Source organism: Apteryx mantelli, chromosome 8, assembly GCF_036417845.1.
Source record: "Apteryx mantelli isolate bAptMan1 chromosome 8, bAptMan1.hap1, whole genome shotgun sequence".
Taxonomy (NCBI): Eukaryota; Metazoa; Chordata; class Aves; order Apterygiformes; family Apterygidae; genus Apteryx; species Apteryx mantelli.
In genome coordinates this window covers 29989502-30005805 of record NC_089985.1, presented here as the reverse complement: position 1 = coordinate 30005805, position 16304 = coordinate 29989502, and the positions used below count along the sequence as shown (strand labels likewise).

At 55.0% G+C, this 16304-nt stretch overlaps 1 protein-coding gene across 7 annotated transcripts in view; it reads right to left on the bottom strand.

Moving 5' to 3' along the window:
* Nucleotides 1-16304, bottom strand: part of SZT2 (SZT2 subunit of KICSTOR complex) — a 62089-nt gene that overhangs the window by 15018 nt on the left and 30767 nt on the right. For 4 of the 7 annotated variants that reach the window (XR_010884918.1, XR_010884917.1, XM_067301057.1 and 1 more), the window contains exons 31-57: nt 16139-16220; nt 15721-16002; nt 15232-15370; nt 14869-14985; nt 14688-14751; nt 14135-14320; nt 13726-14064; nt 13396-13585; nt 12926-13000; nt 12566-12704; nt 12201-12321; nt 11824-11953; nt 11555-11707; nt 11341-11443; nt 10881-10998; nt 10499-10610; nt 9922-10040; nt 9352-9516; nt 8661-8745; nt 8014-8064; nt 4944-5132; nt 4626-4823; nt 4098-4267; nt 3748-3914; nt 3258-3355; nt 2242-2374; nt 2000-2127 (exon numbers count right to left, since the gene is read on the bottom strand). Coding sequence is in view for 5 of the 7 variants with exons in the window: in XM_067301057.1 (XP_067157158.1) it covers nt 2000-2127; nt 2242-2374; nt 3258-3355; nt 3748-3914; nt 4098-4267; nt 4626-4823; nt 4944-5132; nt 8014-8064; nt 8661-8745; nt 9352-9516; nt 9922-10040; nt 10499-10610; nt 10881-10998; nt 11341-11443; nt 11555-11707; nt 11824-11953; nt 12201-12321; nt 12566-12704; nt 12926-13000; nt 13396-13585; nt 13726-14064; nt 14135-14320; nt 14688-14751; nt 14869-14985; nt 15232-15370; nt 15721-16002; nt 16139-16220 (3853 nt within the window). In the remaining 2 variants the exon portion in view is untranslated. The remainder of the gene's footprint in view (nt 1-1999; nt 2128-2241; nt 2375-3257; nt 3356-3747; nt 3915-4097; nt 4268-4625; nt 4824-4943; nt 5133-8013; nt 8065-8660; nt 8746-9351; nt 9517-9921; nt 10041-10498; nt 10611-10880; nt 10999-11340; nt 11444-11554; nt 11708-11823; nt 11954-12200; nt 12322-12565; nt 12705-12925; nt 13001-13395; nt 13586-13725; nt 14065-14134; nt 14321-14687; nt 14752-14868; nt 14986-15231; nt 15371-15720; nt 16003-16138; nt 16221-16304) is intronic. The other 3 variants (XM_067301058.1, XM_067301061.1, XM_067301060.1) reach the window with 2 other exon arrangements.

Sequence of the window (16304 nt, the reverse complement as noted above, 5' to 3'; positions counted from 1 at the left end):
ACATCCCAAGCGTTAGCACCATGCAGACAGTCGTGAAGCTAAACTGAACAGAGAAGAGTACAGCCCATCTGCCAGTTGCAGACTTCTCAGTGCTGCAGCTTTGGTGTTAGAAAAGCCCTAGAGCAATCGGATTAGACCTGACTATGGTTGTGCATGGTGAGTCCTGCCACAGCATCACCACCTGGAGCCCTTCCACAGCCAAGCCATTTTGCTACAGGTTTTGGAGCAGCAATTGCTCAAGCCTGTCACTCCAACAGCACCATGCTGAACAGGGACTTACGTCTGAACCTACAAGCAGGCAGAACTGGCTGCTCCTCCTCACTGCTGTCTGCAGGTAGAGACAACGTTAGCTTCCCAGAAGGAGCAGCACCCAACTTTGCTGGACCAGGCAAGCCAGGCGCTACCTGTCCTGGGACCCAGCCTAGGCATGGGAGAGGAAGGGATCACAACAGTGTGTGTCCCTGAGCATCTCCAGCTCAACATTTCCCAGCAGGGCAGCCCAGTCCCCCACCTCATGTAGCTACACTCCAGACAAGCCTATCTTCAACTCTGCTGTGCCCTGCCAAGAGAGAGCAGTAAGGTATGAGATAGCACCCAGGAGTGCAGGCCACACTGGTTTCCAGGCTGTGAGAGGTCAGCTTGTCTTCACTAAGTTCCCAAAAAAGCCTCTGAGGAGTGAGCAGAGCACAACAGTTTGGGGACAGGGACATTCTTGTTCTGGTCCCATGCACACGGGAGAGGTCCTGGATTGCCGGTCCCAAACAAAACAAAGACCCAGCTCTGCTGAGCCCCAAGCACTTGCAGTGAGAAGTGCCTCATTCTGCTGTTCTCTGCATGCACAGCTCCCCCGAGCCGTGCCCAAAGGAGGGGCTTGCTCTGTACACTTCTACTGATATACGGGCTGAGGCTGTCTTGTGAAAGACCAAGTCAACAGGTCAGGATGTTGGGCTGTTGCCAGGACACCTATAAGCACCTCACAGGTGGGACAGATGATTCAAACAGCTTTCCCAGAAGGCCCAAGCTGAACCCATGGTGCTACATGCTGAGAGTTCACTACTCCCCAGGACTTCCCAAGTCCAAGCGGTATTGGAAAGGACTAGCATACGGGAACATACTCACTTCATCCATACCAAGGGATGGGAGCTGCAAGGTACCATCAGCAGGGTCTTTTAGTTAAATGTGACCAACAGGTTAAGGGCTAATATTGCTCCAGTGTGGACAAATTTTGGGCTGAGCCTTTTTCATTTATTTCTGAAATAGAAGTTCCTCCCCACCACATGGAAGGGGAAGATGGACAATTTTTGTGCCTCTAGGCTGAAGCACAAAAAATAGAGCACCCTCACTCACTTCAGTCCACCTGGACTGAAAGGAACACCAAGTAGGTGGTAGACACAGTGGATCCAAGCCAGCCATGGCCTAAGAGACTTGAAGGGCCCTCAGTGCTCCTTGTGAGGAGCCAAGGAAAAGCCCCTTGACAGACAATACACCAGTAATGTTTGGCAAGGAGAGACAGGTGAAAGCCACACCCTGTTTGAGGCTGCATGCCTGCGTGGCACCAGTACTACCCAAAGAGGTGAGCCATGCTTTACAAGCAGAGCACAACCATGCTGGAGCAACGTCTCCTCTCAAAGAGGGGGCTACAAGGCATGTCTAGAGAAAGACAGGCTGACAGGAAGACAGAGACTACTCCTTCTGGGAAGGCTGTGCACTGACAGGTAGATAGGATGCAGTTCCTGATCTTTCCCAAAGTCCAAAATATCTCTAGGAAAACCCTTGAAGAATGCCTTGAAAGAGGCAGAATCATAACCAAATCTGAGAATAAGAGCAAAGAATCCGAGAATATCTGAGAATAAGGACACAAGAGCTGACAACAGACAACCTATTGCCCACCTCCAGTCACAGACAATCTCTCCAAGCACAGAGGAGCACCCTGCCCACATATCTCCCAACCTCAAAAGCCCTCAGCACCCAGCCCCACAGACCTCGGCCAGGTACTCACCCTGCTCGGTGCTGCAACGCCACTGGTGGAAGTTGCGACCCAACAGAATGAAGTGTCTGACGGCTGCGGGGCGAGGGCTGGCGCTCTGGCCAGGTTTATAGGGCAGGAAGGCGGTGCCCCGATGGCAACTGCAAAGGAGAGCACCGAAGACAGCTGACAAGCAGAGACATAGGAGTAGAGGCTGTCGCAGCCGATCAGTGTTTGCTGGTCCTAAACAGCCCCCTACAAGCTGCACAACTCACCAGATCCGCTCAAACACCTTGACAGCGGTGTCGCTTGCCAGGGCAGTGACCAGGCTCACCACTTCCACCAGGATGGAGGACAAGAGGAAACGGGACACAATCTCCACTGAGCACTGCTGCACCGATGGGCACCCTGCATGGAAGAAGTACCCTAGGACAGGCACCAAACTGCCCCAGAGCCAAGCCCTGTCCACCTGGGCAGTGGAGAGAGCAAAGGGAGCTGCCACTGCAAGCTCCTGCCTTGCCTGACTCTGAGGCAGGGAGAGCTGGAGAACTAGGACTGTACATGGAGGAGGAGGAGGAGGAAGAGACAGGGGCTAAAATATCCCCTGGTTTCAGGTTCTGGCCCATGAATCAGGACCTGGACCAAGCTCCCTGAAGGCCCTGAGCATGGCACTTCATTCCCTCACCCTTTTTTCATTTCCCTGTCACAGGCACAGCTCTACCTGCCAGCAGGAGGTGTGAGAGCAAACACAGAGGTGAGAGGTACCCAGAAGGCAGCAAGGGGGCAGCCACACATACCCCAACCCCTCCACGAAGGGCATCCTTCCTCTGGTTTGCTGCCTACCTCCTCCTCCTTCTCCTCCTCCCTTCCGCCTCCCACATAGCTCCACAGCTCCAGAGTATGTTACAAGAGCTCGAACACTCATCCCTGCTACATCTGGAGCTCTACAGTTACTGCAGCTGCCGCAGGGGTCCACCTCCACAGCAGCTGCAGCCAAGTCCAGCAAGCCCTGGACTTTGAGCACAGCAGATGCAACCGTAGGCTTTAGTAGATTTGTTGAGCTGCACAGACACATGTCAGGACTCCTGCCAGGGCTTTGTAATGATGATGCTGGCCCTGAAGCCAATGGGACTCTTGTGGGGTTTGGGCAGAGACAGGGTACACAACTAGGCAGAGATCAGCAGCAGATGAAGGAGGGTGGTCAGTGCCATAAGAGGACTTGTCCTCAGAGCTCAGGGGAGAAGGGCCCATCCCCAGCCCATGCAGAGGAGCAGGGGCCTGAGGTACATACCAAGGTGGTTCATGAATGCCATCCACTGCTGGCAGGTTTGATTGAAGAGTGGGTGCATGGTACCTACATCCCCTTCCTCCAACTGACAGGCTCGGCGCCTGGAGGGAAGAAAGGGAAACACCAGGTCAAAGCCTGCAGTGACAAAGGCACAAAGGTGGAACAGTCCCTTCTTGTCACCAGGGCAGTGCGCCCTTTTTGGGTTGTTACAGCCCTCAAGCTTAGTACCTCAAGGACATCAGGTGTTGCGTAGGGCCCCACAGTCTAGAGAGAGGGGTGTCTGGCAGGGAGAACCAGCAGTGCTCCCAGCAGCACCCTAGCAAAAGGATCAAGACGCCTAACTAACTGTGTAAGGGAGAAACAGCAAGGAAAAGGGACATGGTCCAGAGGGATAAGATGCATAGAGAGTAAGCAGGATGTCAGGCTGAGGAGCGCTGTATGGCAGGCAAAGGAGAGCAGCACCCCCACTGCCTGGCCCAGAGGATGTGCTTGCCTCTGTGCCTGTTCCAGTTCAGCTGTGGCTGTGGCCCGATCCTGGCTCAGGTGCTGCTTGACGCTCTCAGTCTTGTGCCGCCGCCGTGTGCGAGCCTCTTCTGGCCGCTCCAGCACAATGTCATCAGTAGTCTTGGGGCTGCCCAGCTCCGAGGACTCTGCCTTGCTCTAGGGAGAAGGAGTCTTTAAGCCTCTGAACATCCGCTGCCCAACTGGCACCCTGCTCTCACATCCCCCACTCCCAGTCTGGCCTCCCTGCCCCAGCCAGCTCCCTGCTCTCCGTTCCTCCCAGCCTGATGCACCACAGGGGCCTCCAGGCCCTGCTTCCCCTCCATCCCTCAGGAAGGTTACCAGCATGTCCCAGAAGCTGCGGCGTCCCAGCTTGCTCGTGGGTGTGACGGGCTCCCCGGGGCTGGACGAAGGGGTAGAGGTGAAGTGCAAGGGTGGAGGACAGCCCTTGCCAGCCCCGCCAGCAGCCATGGCCAGGCCCTTGGTCTCTGACATGGTCCTCCTAAGGCCTCCTGTGGAGACGGTGCAAATCAGACTCCGCAGTCTCCCCTGCTGTGCTGTTCATCCACCCATGCCCCTGCATATGCCACTGTGGCTGGCCAGACCCTGGCTGGAGAGAAGCAAGCCCTTGGCAATGAAGTCCATCCTTATCCTGGGGAGCAGGGACAGACCTTTAAAGGTCTCTTCCAGCCGTTTTCTATGATGCTTCTGTCCCGAGACATCACGCAGCACAGCGTGCACAGGAGAGAGTGGCTTCCCTCCTACTGAGCCCCCAAGCCTCCCAGCCACGAGTCCTCCTCGGCACAGGCCCAGATCCTGCAGGCAAGGCCTGCTGGGGGGCTGGGGCAGCTATCCCATCCGTGCTCTCACCTGCAGAGCCCAGCTCCTCCAGGTCCGTGGCGCCCAGAGGGCAGGCGACCTCCACGCAGAGCGGGGCCGGCAGCACGAGGAACTCCATGACGGCATCACAGAGAGCATGGCGCAGGGCTCCGCGCAGCTTCTCAGACAGCTGCAGCAGGCTAATGTTCCCCTTTTCCCAGATATCCAGGCGCACCAGCACACAGGGCTCTGCGGTGAAAGAGCAGTACTGCATTGCTCTGCTCCCCACTTTTGGCAGCCCCCGCAGGAGCCCCAGGGAATGCAGAGGCAGTGGCGCATCAGCAGCTTGCAGCCTGTTTCGCTCCGTACCTGAATGCAGGGTGCCTGTCTCTGGCTGGTGCTGGCTAACTGCAGTGAGGCTCTCAAAGTCGGTGTCCTGCAGCAGGCCCACAACAGGTGAGGAGGAAGGCAACTTCAAAGGGTCAGGCCTCTCCCCATGGGGCAGTGAGGTGGGGCTGCCGTTCTCATCCACAAATGTCAGGGCAATGCACGCGATCCCTAAAAGGAAGAGCCTCTGTCAGCCCAGTGCTGGGCGCACCCCAATAAGCCCTGACTATGGCCGACACAGCAGCGTGGGTGGTCACCCAGACCTGCGCACTAGGACTTGGGATCATCCTGTTGCCACTTGAGCTGCAAAGTTGCACAGTTCCATGGGCACACGCAGGCAGCAGGCAGGCAGGGCCCACAGGAGGGGACGCAGCCAGGGGAGAAGAGGCTAGCTGTGCCTATGGGGAGCCAGGGTAAGAAGCATGGTGTGTTCGGTGCAGTATTCCTGTCACCCCAAGAACATCTCTCTTGCAGCATCACAACAAGCTTTCACCTTGCTCTTCAGGAGCTTCTCTGATTGTCCAGCCCCACAGGCAGGCGGGGAAGTATCTCTATTCACTCCAGTAGGCCCTTTATGCAGAGTGATCCCCCACAGGATGGGGCCCACCATCCCTATTTTCTCAAGGGACAGGGTGCAGCCAGAGCCCAGATACACTCTAGCAACCCTCTCCAGGCCATGCAGGACATTAAGTCCCTGTGGAGGAAGACTATACACATGACACCTTGTTGCAGATTACCTTCATAGCCCCTTTCCCACTGCACACCTGTACAAGGTTAGGTGCCTCCACCACACACTCCTACCAGCATGGTGGGGTACAAAGCAGGCTAGCACCTCGTATTAGCCGTCAGTTGTTGCAGAGTAAAATTAAGGCCCTGCCTACTGCCTCACTATACTAAGCCCCACACATGCACAACAGGGCAGTCTGGAGGCACAGAGCTGCAGCGGGGTGCCCGCTTCGCAGCCCATGTGCTGTGTACCCTGGACCAGGCAAACAGGAGAAGCCCCAAGAACTCTCACCCGGTCCACTATGTACCTTCTTGCTCCACACCTGGACAGCAGAAATAGAAGCTCACTCCCCATGCCCCACTTGCTGGTAAGGGCACCAGGGAAGCAGCAGTAGTGCGGAGTTGTGAGGTCCAAACCCCATGCTGTAACCTGGAGCTAGATGCTCCCACTCCCCTTCAAAACCTCCCAACTGATGAAGCAAGCACTCACAGAACTGAAAGGCAAAACTGCCCCAACACTGCCAAACCATGACATGTCCAGGTGTGAGCAACCTCGGCCCCAGCTGAGCCCAGCCAGCATGGCATTGCCAAGCCCAGTCTCAGTCCCTTCTCATGCAGGGAGCAAGAATGGGAGTGACATCAGACACCACTGCTCCTGCACAGCTACCAAACTACACCTGGCCAGATTCACAGCACAGTGTGAAAGATGGGTGCTCTCTCTATGCTGCGATAAATCCAGCCCCAGCACTGACACAACCCTTGCTGCTAAGGGAACAGCAGCCTGTGGCTAGTCTGATGACTCTCCCCCAGACAGGCACAGGAACAACCCTTTATGCAGCAAATGATGGAGAAGTTTGTAATTTCCTAGATATCAATGGTAAAGGGGACTGGGATTCCACCCAGTCTCATTTCCCTTTGGAGAAGGGCAGAGCACCTCACGCAACCTCTCACTGCAGCAGGGCACCTCTCTGGGATGTGGGTGTCAATGCAGTGGTATCAAGAGCAGCAAATCCACCTCACATCACAGCCAGTCTGAGCTCTTCCAAGGACATTGTCTTCTTTAAACAGTAAGGAGCACAAACTCATCTGTCTGGCTTGACAGTCAGTCCCATGCCAACCAGAACAACAGTGAATGTTCATCAGATTCTTCCTCATGTAGGTAACTGCAGACCAAGTGGAAGTCATTCCCCCCTTCTCCTCAGGATAAGCTCCCACACTGAGCCCCTTCAGCCTCCCCCTTTCCAGCAGATCACAGCCATTCCTGTAGCTCTGCTCTGCTTCAATCCATCTTAGGTGAGGACAACTGAGCACAGCATCTCACAGCTTCCTCCTGCTGGGATGCATGCTCCCAAGAGGGAGCACCCACAGAAGTGCTTTCAAGCAGGCTAGATCAGCAGCCACAGGAGTAGATGTCTTGTTTGCACGTGTTCCCCCAGACAGAAACAATTTGCCAAGCAAGCACCGAGCACACAGCACCCTGCAGCAGGCTCTGTCCCACAGCGCAGAGACGATGGCTGTCCCTGCCCTACCAGCAGAAAGGCTCACTTCCCCCAAGCAGGGAACAAGGCTTCTGGTCTCTTTATGGGAGCACAGAGAAGTACAAATGCAACTGCTAAATTGCAGGTAAGAAATAGCAGGATCCTTGGCAACAGAAGATACCAGCTGTGTGCTAGTCCCTCTCCCAAGGTACTAGCCCTTACACCCCTCAGTATCACAGTGATACCACCAAAGACTGGGGCACCTGCAAAATGTCCCCAAGGGGCTCAGTGCTGGCTGCTTTTATCATTTACATGGTGTTACACAGTGTTAAACTGAGGTTAAGACATCTCTCTCGACAGGGTTTGGCCACTGATAAGAGTGAAGAGCCCCACTTTACTGGGCTGTGGCCTCTCAGGACTGGCTATCCTGGGACACAGCCACTGGGAAAGTTATGATGCTACTCCCTGCAACATGAAACCACAGTTGAAACATCATGACCCTTGTCTTCCTCAGGAAGGAGATGCCTGTTTGTACTCAGGGGAAAAGAGGGTGCAGATTTTTGCAGTTTGCTGCTTGCAAGCTAACAGGGCAGCACACTGGCCTGCAGCAACCTGGGACGGCAGAGCTGCCATCCTAGGGCAGCAGAAGCTCCTTGCTCATTTATGCAGCCAGCAAGGAAGAAGAGGCTTAGCTGAACAGGGACACAAACACACACACACACACACACACACAGAGGAATCAGAGCTGAAGCCACGACATGAGGAAGACAAGAATAGCAGGGACCAGAAGGGCCAGGGAGCTGCATGGGAAAGGAAACCAGAGCAATGCCCGGAGCCACAGGTGCTACCTTGGAAGTGGGAGAGTGGAAAGAGATGGTGCACAAGGTCCGACATGGTACCTACATAACAGAAGAACATTCAGACAGTGCACGAGGGACACAACAAAGGACACGATGGCCAGGTGACAGGCCACGTTGCCTGGATACAACATGACAGGACAGCCTGCTGCAGCATGGGCCCTATGCAACCCTTCCTCCAGCAGCTCACAAAAAAGGACAAGGGCACTGCCCCCACAGCCAGCACCCAGTTAAGCACAGCATCCAGCTATCCCTTCCCAGCACAGCTCCTGCAGCATGTGTCCCTGCTCCCACCTCCAGCCCCATGGCTTCACCCTCAGCTCCACCGAGTTGCTGTGCCTCATACTTGCTGAGGTCTAGCTGCATCTTGCCCAATAGCTAGCGCAGGCTAGGGATCCTTCTTACAGCAACAGGCCAAGCTCAGCAAGTTGCTCCATAGGAAGCCTTAGCCCCACTCTGCCACACGTACAAAGGCACATGGTCTCCCAAGCACACACCCTGCCCACCTCCCAGCCACTGGAGGAACACACTTCCCTGACACTGGCTCTTCTCTGCCATTCAAGGTTCTCCAGCATGGTAAAGCAGCTCTCTGATGCACAGCCCCGTGCCCCATTCCAGCGAAGAGTTGTGCACAGTACCTTTGCCACCAGTGCCTTGGCCTCCCGGCTTGTTGTACAAATAGAGATCCTGGTCAGGGGTGCTACCACTGTTGTGGAAGTAGTGCTAAGGAGAGCAAGGAAGAACAGTGACAGGGACTAGAGTGCTTGTCTTAACTGTAAACAGAGGTCCACGTACATGCAGAGCTCACCCCTAGGCCTGTAGCAAGCAATCCAGACTCTCAAAAAACATTTGCTAGCACATTCTTGGCCACTGCTGGGCAGACAGAACCCTCCTACAGCTCTGTCTGGAGTTACAAGGCACTACTCACCTGGCCAGGCTGAGGGGGTGGATAGCCGCTCTCAAATGTATTAATCCTGACATTTCAGCCCTTAGATCTGAGGAAGCCATGTAAGGAGCTAAGCTCAGCCTTAAAAGGGGCTCAGCAGAGAGAGACACCCTCCTTGGAGAAGACTCTGGGCATGAGCTTGTGGCTGCTATTTTTTGCACAGCAAGTGATCACTTGTGTCAAAGCAAGGCCTGTTCAAGTTTACGTGGGCTAAACAGGAACAGCTCACGAGTCCCACCAAACTCCTCCAGGCTTCAGTGTTCGGTGTCAGTTCATCCCTACCACTATGTGGCAGGAGCATGGTGGCTGAGCTGCCCCAGCTAATGATCCCAGGAGCAGGTGGAAGCTGGGCAGACCTCTGTCGCACTCACAGCCCTCCTCACCTTGAAGTGGTGCTCCACATTGCTGTCCGTGTACTTCGGGGTGTGCAGGAAGATGAGCAGGTTCTGGCGCAGATAGTAGGCCACAGCATGCAGCCAAGGCAGGGCAGAGGGGGGCAGTGCAAACTGCAGGACCTCTGTGGGTGGCGTTCCAGGTGGCTGGATAAACTGCACAGAAGGAAGGCTTTAATACTCAGCTGAGACCTAGGAGTGTGCTCTGGGGCTCTGATATTGGTCCGAATTACACTAGCTGGCTGCGCAAAGGGAAAGCGCAGGTTGCGGAACCTAGGCCCATACACAATGTCCTGACAAACGTGGGCAGATACTCCAGGGGTATCACAGGGAGGCCCTGCCATACTGTGAACCCCAGCAGAGGGGATCCCTCCCTACCCTGGCACCCACACAGAATACACCTCGGTGAACACTAGCCTAAGCCAGCACTGGACCTGGGAGTGGGATACAGCAGACTGCCCTGGCCTTCCCTCTCCTGGGGCAGGAGAGGGTGAGACAAGTCAAAAAGGAGGAAAGTGTTACAGGCTCTGAGATGGGCAGAATGGCTGTCTGGGGAGGTACCTCCACATCCGCTGGGGTCAGCTTGCAGTTCCGCACCAGCATCACAGTGATGATATCCAGAGTAGCCTCATCCAGGCGCCTGCGCAGCACTTTCACCAGCTCGTCTGTGATCTCAGGCCCTGACAGGGTAGCAGAGGCATGAGCAGCTTTTCATCCCACTAGGTAACAAGGATTACAGTCATCCCTCCCTGCCCAGGATATACTACCCTTCTGTATACTTCTCACAGGGAAAACATCTTTCCCCACCATCAACTTCTTCAGGTGTCTTTTTCTACCTGTTACTTGATCACACCAGACTGCTGACAGAGCAGGCAAAGGAGAAGCAGTCTGGCCCAGAGAAAATTGGCATAAGCCACTTGGCCTGCAGGAGTTTTCATCCTGGGCCATGGGTCCTTTCTTCACATCCCACCACAGTGGAAAGGAGAGCAGCTCTGGGCGAGGGAACAGCAGCTTGCTAAGGAGGGAGACACCCACTTTGCTCTTCAAGCTCTTCAAGCAAAGAGGGTAGGGACTGGAGTTGCGTTCCTCTGCTTTACATCAGTACAACTCATCTGCTGCTAGGCACTGCAACACTTACCTGCTGGGGCAACACCATGGACCATCAGCTGGATGTGCCTGTCTACCTGTCCCACAGGGCGGGCAGAGTCCACGCTGCGACATGAGGCTGTGTCTAAAGATGAACGAGAGCCCTGGAGAAGCAAAAACAGCCACATGGAAGCAGTTTCCACGTGAATCTTAGATCCAACATTGCTCAGGGCTGCCAGCAAGGTCAGGCAGAACCCACCCACTGCTGCCGCATTCCCCACATCTACAGTATAAATCCTACCATATATAAAATCCAGGTTCCTGGAACTCTTGAGATCTCTGCCCTGCCCAAATACCCACCCTTCTCTGTTCCAGGCATGTACCCTTGTCACCCAGGGAGACCCACGCCTACTCCCACAGAGCAGCAGGCTCACCATTAGATCCTCAGGGCAAATGGGCTCCTGGCTGCGTGTCAGTGCCAGCGAACGAGATGCGGGACTAAGGACGCTCTCTGTTTCCCACACCTTCCCACTGTAGGTGGTTTCAGTGAGTCTGAATATAGGAGAAATACATGTCAGCCTCCATTCCCAAGGTCAGCAGCATCATATCTTTGCAGACAATCCATACCCTTCTTGCCCTCCCCATGCACTTATGACAAGGTGTTTGTGCAAAAATTGCTGACTCCCTCACGAAAATCATCCTGTCTCCTCCCAGGTAAAGGCTGGGCATAGGGAGAATAAGAAAGGCCTAGCTTGATGTAACTGACTCAGAGATCAGAGATTTGCTGCTTGGGTCACAGGAAGGTCCCTGACACTGGGCAGATGCTTTCTGCCCTGAGGAGCTCACACTGTAGCGTAACACATGCAGCAGGGCAGGGTCAGGGTGACTTCTTACCGGAGGTAAAAGACAGATTTAGTGGCACGTTCCTGGTAGACAAACATATTCTTCCTGTTCACCACAGAGAAGGCGTTGAGCACTGAACGAAGTGCCTGGATAGCTGTGGGCAACATGGGATGTTAGCTACACCACACACCCCTCTGTTGTGCCAATCCAGCCAGAAGCAAGGCACTCAACACCCACCCTGAGGGGGATCCTGGACTATACGTACCTCGCGAGACCCCCATGTTGGGGCCCATCTTGAGCCGTGAATGCACATGGATGAGGGTGCTCCACACCACATCACAAGCAAAGTGCCCTGGCATGAACTGCATGGTGGCAGCCAGGTAGTCCCGGGGCTGGTAGCTCTCCTCTACAGAGTAATCTACAAAGAAGATAACACATAGTTGGAGCCACAGCATGCAAGTCACTGTCTTTTCAATCACTCATGTGCAGGCAGTAGAACTGCTGCTGAGGCACAGTCAAGGGGAGCACTCATACCATCTGTGGGCAACGCACGCTGCCTGTAAGAGGTGTAGGGAGTTTCACTCTTCCAGATATCCTCCTCGCTCTCTGCCACCAGCAATGAGTTGCACACGTGGCTGTCATGCAGGTCCTGCAGCAGCAAGCGCTGCAAAGAATGAGAAAGGATTGGATCTGTTGCTTGCACAGCCCACAGAAGAAGATGGCAAGGGAGAGGGCTTAGGGCCAGACTGGGCCCCTTCCACTTTGATCCCAAACTTGGGCTCCAGCAGCTGAACTGGCTTCATGGGCCCTGCTCTGAGCAGGGCCTGGACCAGATAATTTCCTGAGGGCCCTTCCCATCTAAGCTATTCCATGATCAGCAGCTCCGCCACAGCCCTCTGCAGATTTGTTACCTGATTAACGACCCTGCAGATTTCACTGATCTTCTTCACCACCAACTGGTTGAGACTCTGGCACTCCCCTGGCTGCTCCCCTCCCGTCTCTGCTGTTGCTGCCTTCTCCACACTCAGGCTGCTTTACAGGAAGAGGAAAGAGTGGCTGGTCAGCAGGGCACCTGAATGACACCTGTCCCTGCATGCTGGGAGCAGGTATGCAGTCAGGAATGATGGCTGCTTTCCCTGTATGGAATACCAAAGTCTAATCCTGCCAGCTCCCCACCCACGCGGGGCAAGAAGGAGACCTCATTCACAGAGACAAGAGAGTGGCAACAAGGTCCTAGTACAGAGAAGCAACAGCCAGGCAGGAGGACCCTCCTTACCGTGTGTGATAATAGACCTCCACTCGGTCCTGCTGGATTTTTATGATCAGCCAGAAATCCGGCATAAGGGGACACCTGGCTTCCTGGTCGCTCATCAGTGCCTCCTCATACTCTGAGTCACTGCTTCCCCCATCATAACCTGCAACATATCCTTGCTTCAGTCCCAGATCACCTCCTCTCAGGGCACAGCAGGCTCTGGGAGATAGAGCTGCTCACAAGCCCTGTCCTCAGAGCTTGGGGTCACCCCACTGTCCCACATGCTTGCCCACTGCTACTGCGCTGCCAGTGTCTGGCCGCACGTTGTCTGTCACCCTGCCCTGGGAGCAACAGCAGAGCAGAGGCCTGCAACAGGAGACTCACCCAGGTGGTCAGAGTCCATGCTGCCCTGGCTTGACACTAGGCTCTGCACCCGGCTGGGACGTTGCTTGCTGGAGCCTGCAAAGAGAAGAGGGGCTGATCATGAAAGCACTTGCTAAGCCCCTTCACACACTCTATGTGCTGGAGAAGTACTACATCACACAACAACTAGCCAATGCTGGCTGCACTGGGAATGTGGCTCACCCACATATTACTGAGGTCACCAGAGACTTCACATCGTTAGAGATATCAGTGCAGCAGCATAGCCTTGTACCCTAGGTACCATTTAGCAGCAAACGGCCAGGGCCCTGGCGAGGGAGAGGAGACCTATAGTCCTGGGCACCGATTCTGGTATTCAGGGACTGGAGCAGGAGCAGCAGTCAGGTTTCGTATGCTACAGCCAAAGCTAGGCCCTTCCCTTACACTCTGTTCCTGAGGCAGAGGAACATCCCACCCACATTCACAGCTCCTACCTTCCCTGCCCTGGGTTACAGAGTCAGCCAGGCTTGCTGCAGATGGTGTCACTGATGGTGATTTCTCACTGTTGCCCTTTTCTGAGGATGAGGATGGCAAGGACTGTATGGTTGTCTCCAGAGCTGCCTCCTCTAGGGAGTCGTGGCCAGATGCTCTGCTCTGCTCAAGGCTCAGTGCTTCCCTTGGGACCTGAACACACACCAGGGCTGCATGAGTGACCAAGAAAGTAGGAGCTAAAAAAAGCCCCATCATCCTCCTGCATCCTTCCACTTTCACCTACTAGAAGTCCCACCCCTTCTCACCATGCAGACCATCTTGGTGTCCCTCACCTCATCCTGTGTGTGGTTGCCTCCACCTACAGGGTTTCCTGTGTCCGGCACAATGCTTCTCTCACTCTCTGACCACTCCCAGAGACCCCGGGCTTCCTCTGGGAGGACACAGCTTGCGTGGGGTAGCTCGGAGCTCTCTGCCTCAGCTTCACTGCTCCCCTCTCGGCCTGTCTGGCCCAGAGCTGTCCTAGTGTCCCCTCCAGCTGGCTGCTGTAAGCAGGGTGTCCCCAAAGGGTTTGGGGCTGCCCGCCTGGAGTGCAGGCGGCTGATAGAGATGTAGTGATAGTCACTGCCTTCTGCATTGAGCACGTAGCCTGGCAGAGCCATTCTCCTGAACTCCTGCAACACAGGGAAGAATAAGCACCCTCCTAGCTGAAGGCACAGCACTGCCTCAGGGCTCTATCTTTACCTCCTTGAACTTCTCGAGAGAGTGCTCAGGTCCAAAGACAAACTGAAGCAGCACCACTTCGCTGTGGCAGCTGGGCCGCCCCTTGGAGTTATAGATGTGGGTGGCAACCCGGTGCAGGATGGCAGCACTGATGACCTGTGAGTGGCGCAGTGCAGACACAATCTCATCATCCAGGAGCCAGTGAATCTGAGAAGAGAAGGGACACAGAACAAGACCTAGGTGACCTGCACTTGCAAGGCTGCCCCAATTCCAACCCAAGTCCCAGCAGACCCAGAAGGCAATCCCTTTCAACACCTATGTCCCTCATCCCCTTCTGACTGTCCCTAAGAGAAGGGCTTCGGTCCCACCCCAATTGCAGCAAGAATTTTGTCAGGGTAGTCCCACACTTCTGGACAGCACAAGGCCAATGATCTGTGTGACACCAGCAAGGCTTGAAAACCACTTCAGCTGATGAAGGCTACAGCCTGGAGCAGGCTGCAAAGTGTGGAGCAGCAAATCTGCTGTGGCCAGGTTGCTTCAGCTGGAAGCAAGAAGCAGGCAAGGCATGGCTTACCTCATTCATGGTGGCTTCAATAGCCTGTCTGTGCACTCCAGGGAGGTTGGAGAGTGCAGGGTGCCTAGGAGAGAGGACAAGAAGAACCAGCCAGTCATTCTTGCTCATGCAGACACCTCAGTGCAGCTCCTCAGCAGCAAAAAGAGCTCATGAGGTGCTGGCTATTTCCACAGTGCCATACCTCTCATCTCCTGTGGATGGGAGCCGGTCCAAGTTGTGCATGATATCCTCATCTGAGCGGAAAGAGGATGGCTGCCCTGGAGAACGGGTGAAGGACACACTGCTCTCCGAGGTGCATCTGCCACAGGAGAGAAAGTAGGCCAAGCATCAGCTTCTGAGCCAGGAAGGAGAGACAGATACAGGCTCCAGAGAGGGAGTAGGGGTCCCTAGAAAAGGTGAGCCTATCTTGGAAAAATCTTAATTTTCTTAGGGCTGTGGCAGGCTCTGCAAGGAGGAGAATCCCCAGAGTCTCAGTACATGGAGCCCGCCTGGCTGGGAAGAGCAGGCAGAGGATGGTTGAGCAGCTAGGCCTCTCCCAACTTACCTGTTGTGGAGAATGTCTGCATTCACAACTTCTATCTCCAGGGGCAGTGTCAACACAAAGATGTCCAGGGTGACACAGAGGTCCCCCAAGTCAATGGTGTTCAAGCCCTGGCAGCTTTCCAGGCAGCCCAAGACTTCCCCTGAGGAGAGATCCCAGATGAAGGAGATCATGCAACAAACTGCTCTGCTTACACATGTACTTTGGCCTGGCAGCAAGTACAGAGACTGCAAGAGGTGGCTGCCTGCACACCAGAACAGGCCACCATTCTTCACAATGGACAACCTTTATGACCTGACCCACAGGAACTGGGAGGCCCAGTGAAAGAGCTCTCATCCAATGTTGGGAGACACTGGGGACTCCAGTACAGTGAGGGCTGGCCCAAAGGGAGCTATCCAGGACACAGCATGCCTGCTCCGAGGGTTGCTTGCCCAGCAGGGACCTGATGAGGGCCCTATTGCCCCTTTACCCCACAGCAAGGTTTGCTCTCACCTAGACAAGTGGGCAGGGACTGCACAGGCATGGAGCTGTGCTGGCTGCGGAGCTTCACTGAGCAGGTGAGGTGCACAAAGAGTGGGGGCATCTCCTGCTCCAGGAACTCCTGCTCGTTGAGCGAGTCACCTCCCAGCACACTGAAGGAGTCATCATCCTGGTTCACTGTGTTGGAGTCTGAGAGAGAATCTGTGTCTGGGAACTCGTGCTCCAGCTTCTCGCGATACTCCACCTCCAGCTCTGGGTCACTCTCTGTGGCAATGCAGCACCCAGACACAGTTCCTGCAAACACAGGATCTCCACTGGCAAACCAGGTCCCCAGAGACCACTTCAGACACAGTGGAAGCCAGGCTGATAGGTATTATCACAGTGGGATAACAGATATTTTCTGTTGCAGGGCAGAGCAAGCAGATTTTACCTTCTTCAGCTGCCAGTTCTGCCTCTGATCCCTCCATGTCCTCACTGCCTTTCCTGTCTGTCTGATCCCGAGATGCCTCCTCCTGACAGGGAGAGAGGAAGTGTGCTGCAAGCAGGTACCAAAACCACACCAGACAGTGAGCTAGACCATCCCTGGACTCCCCAGC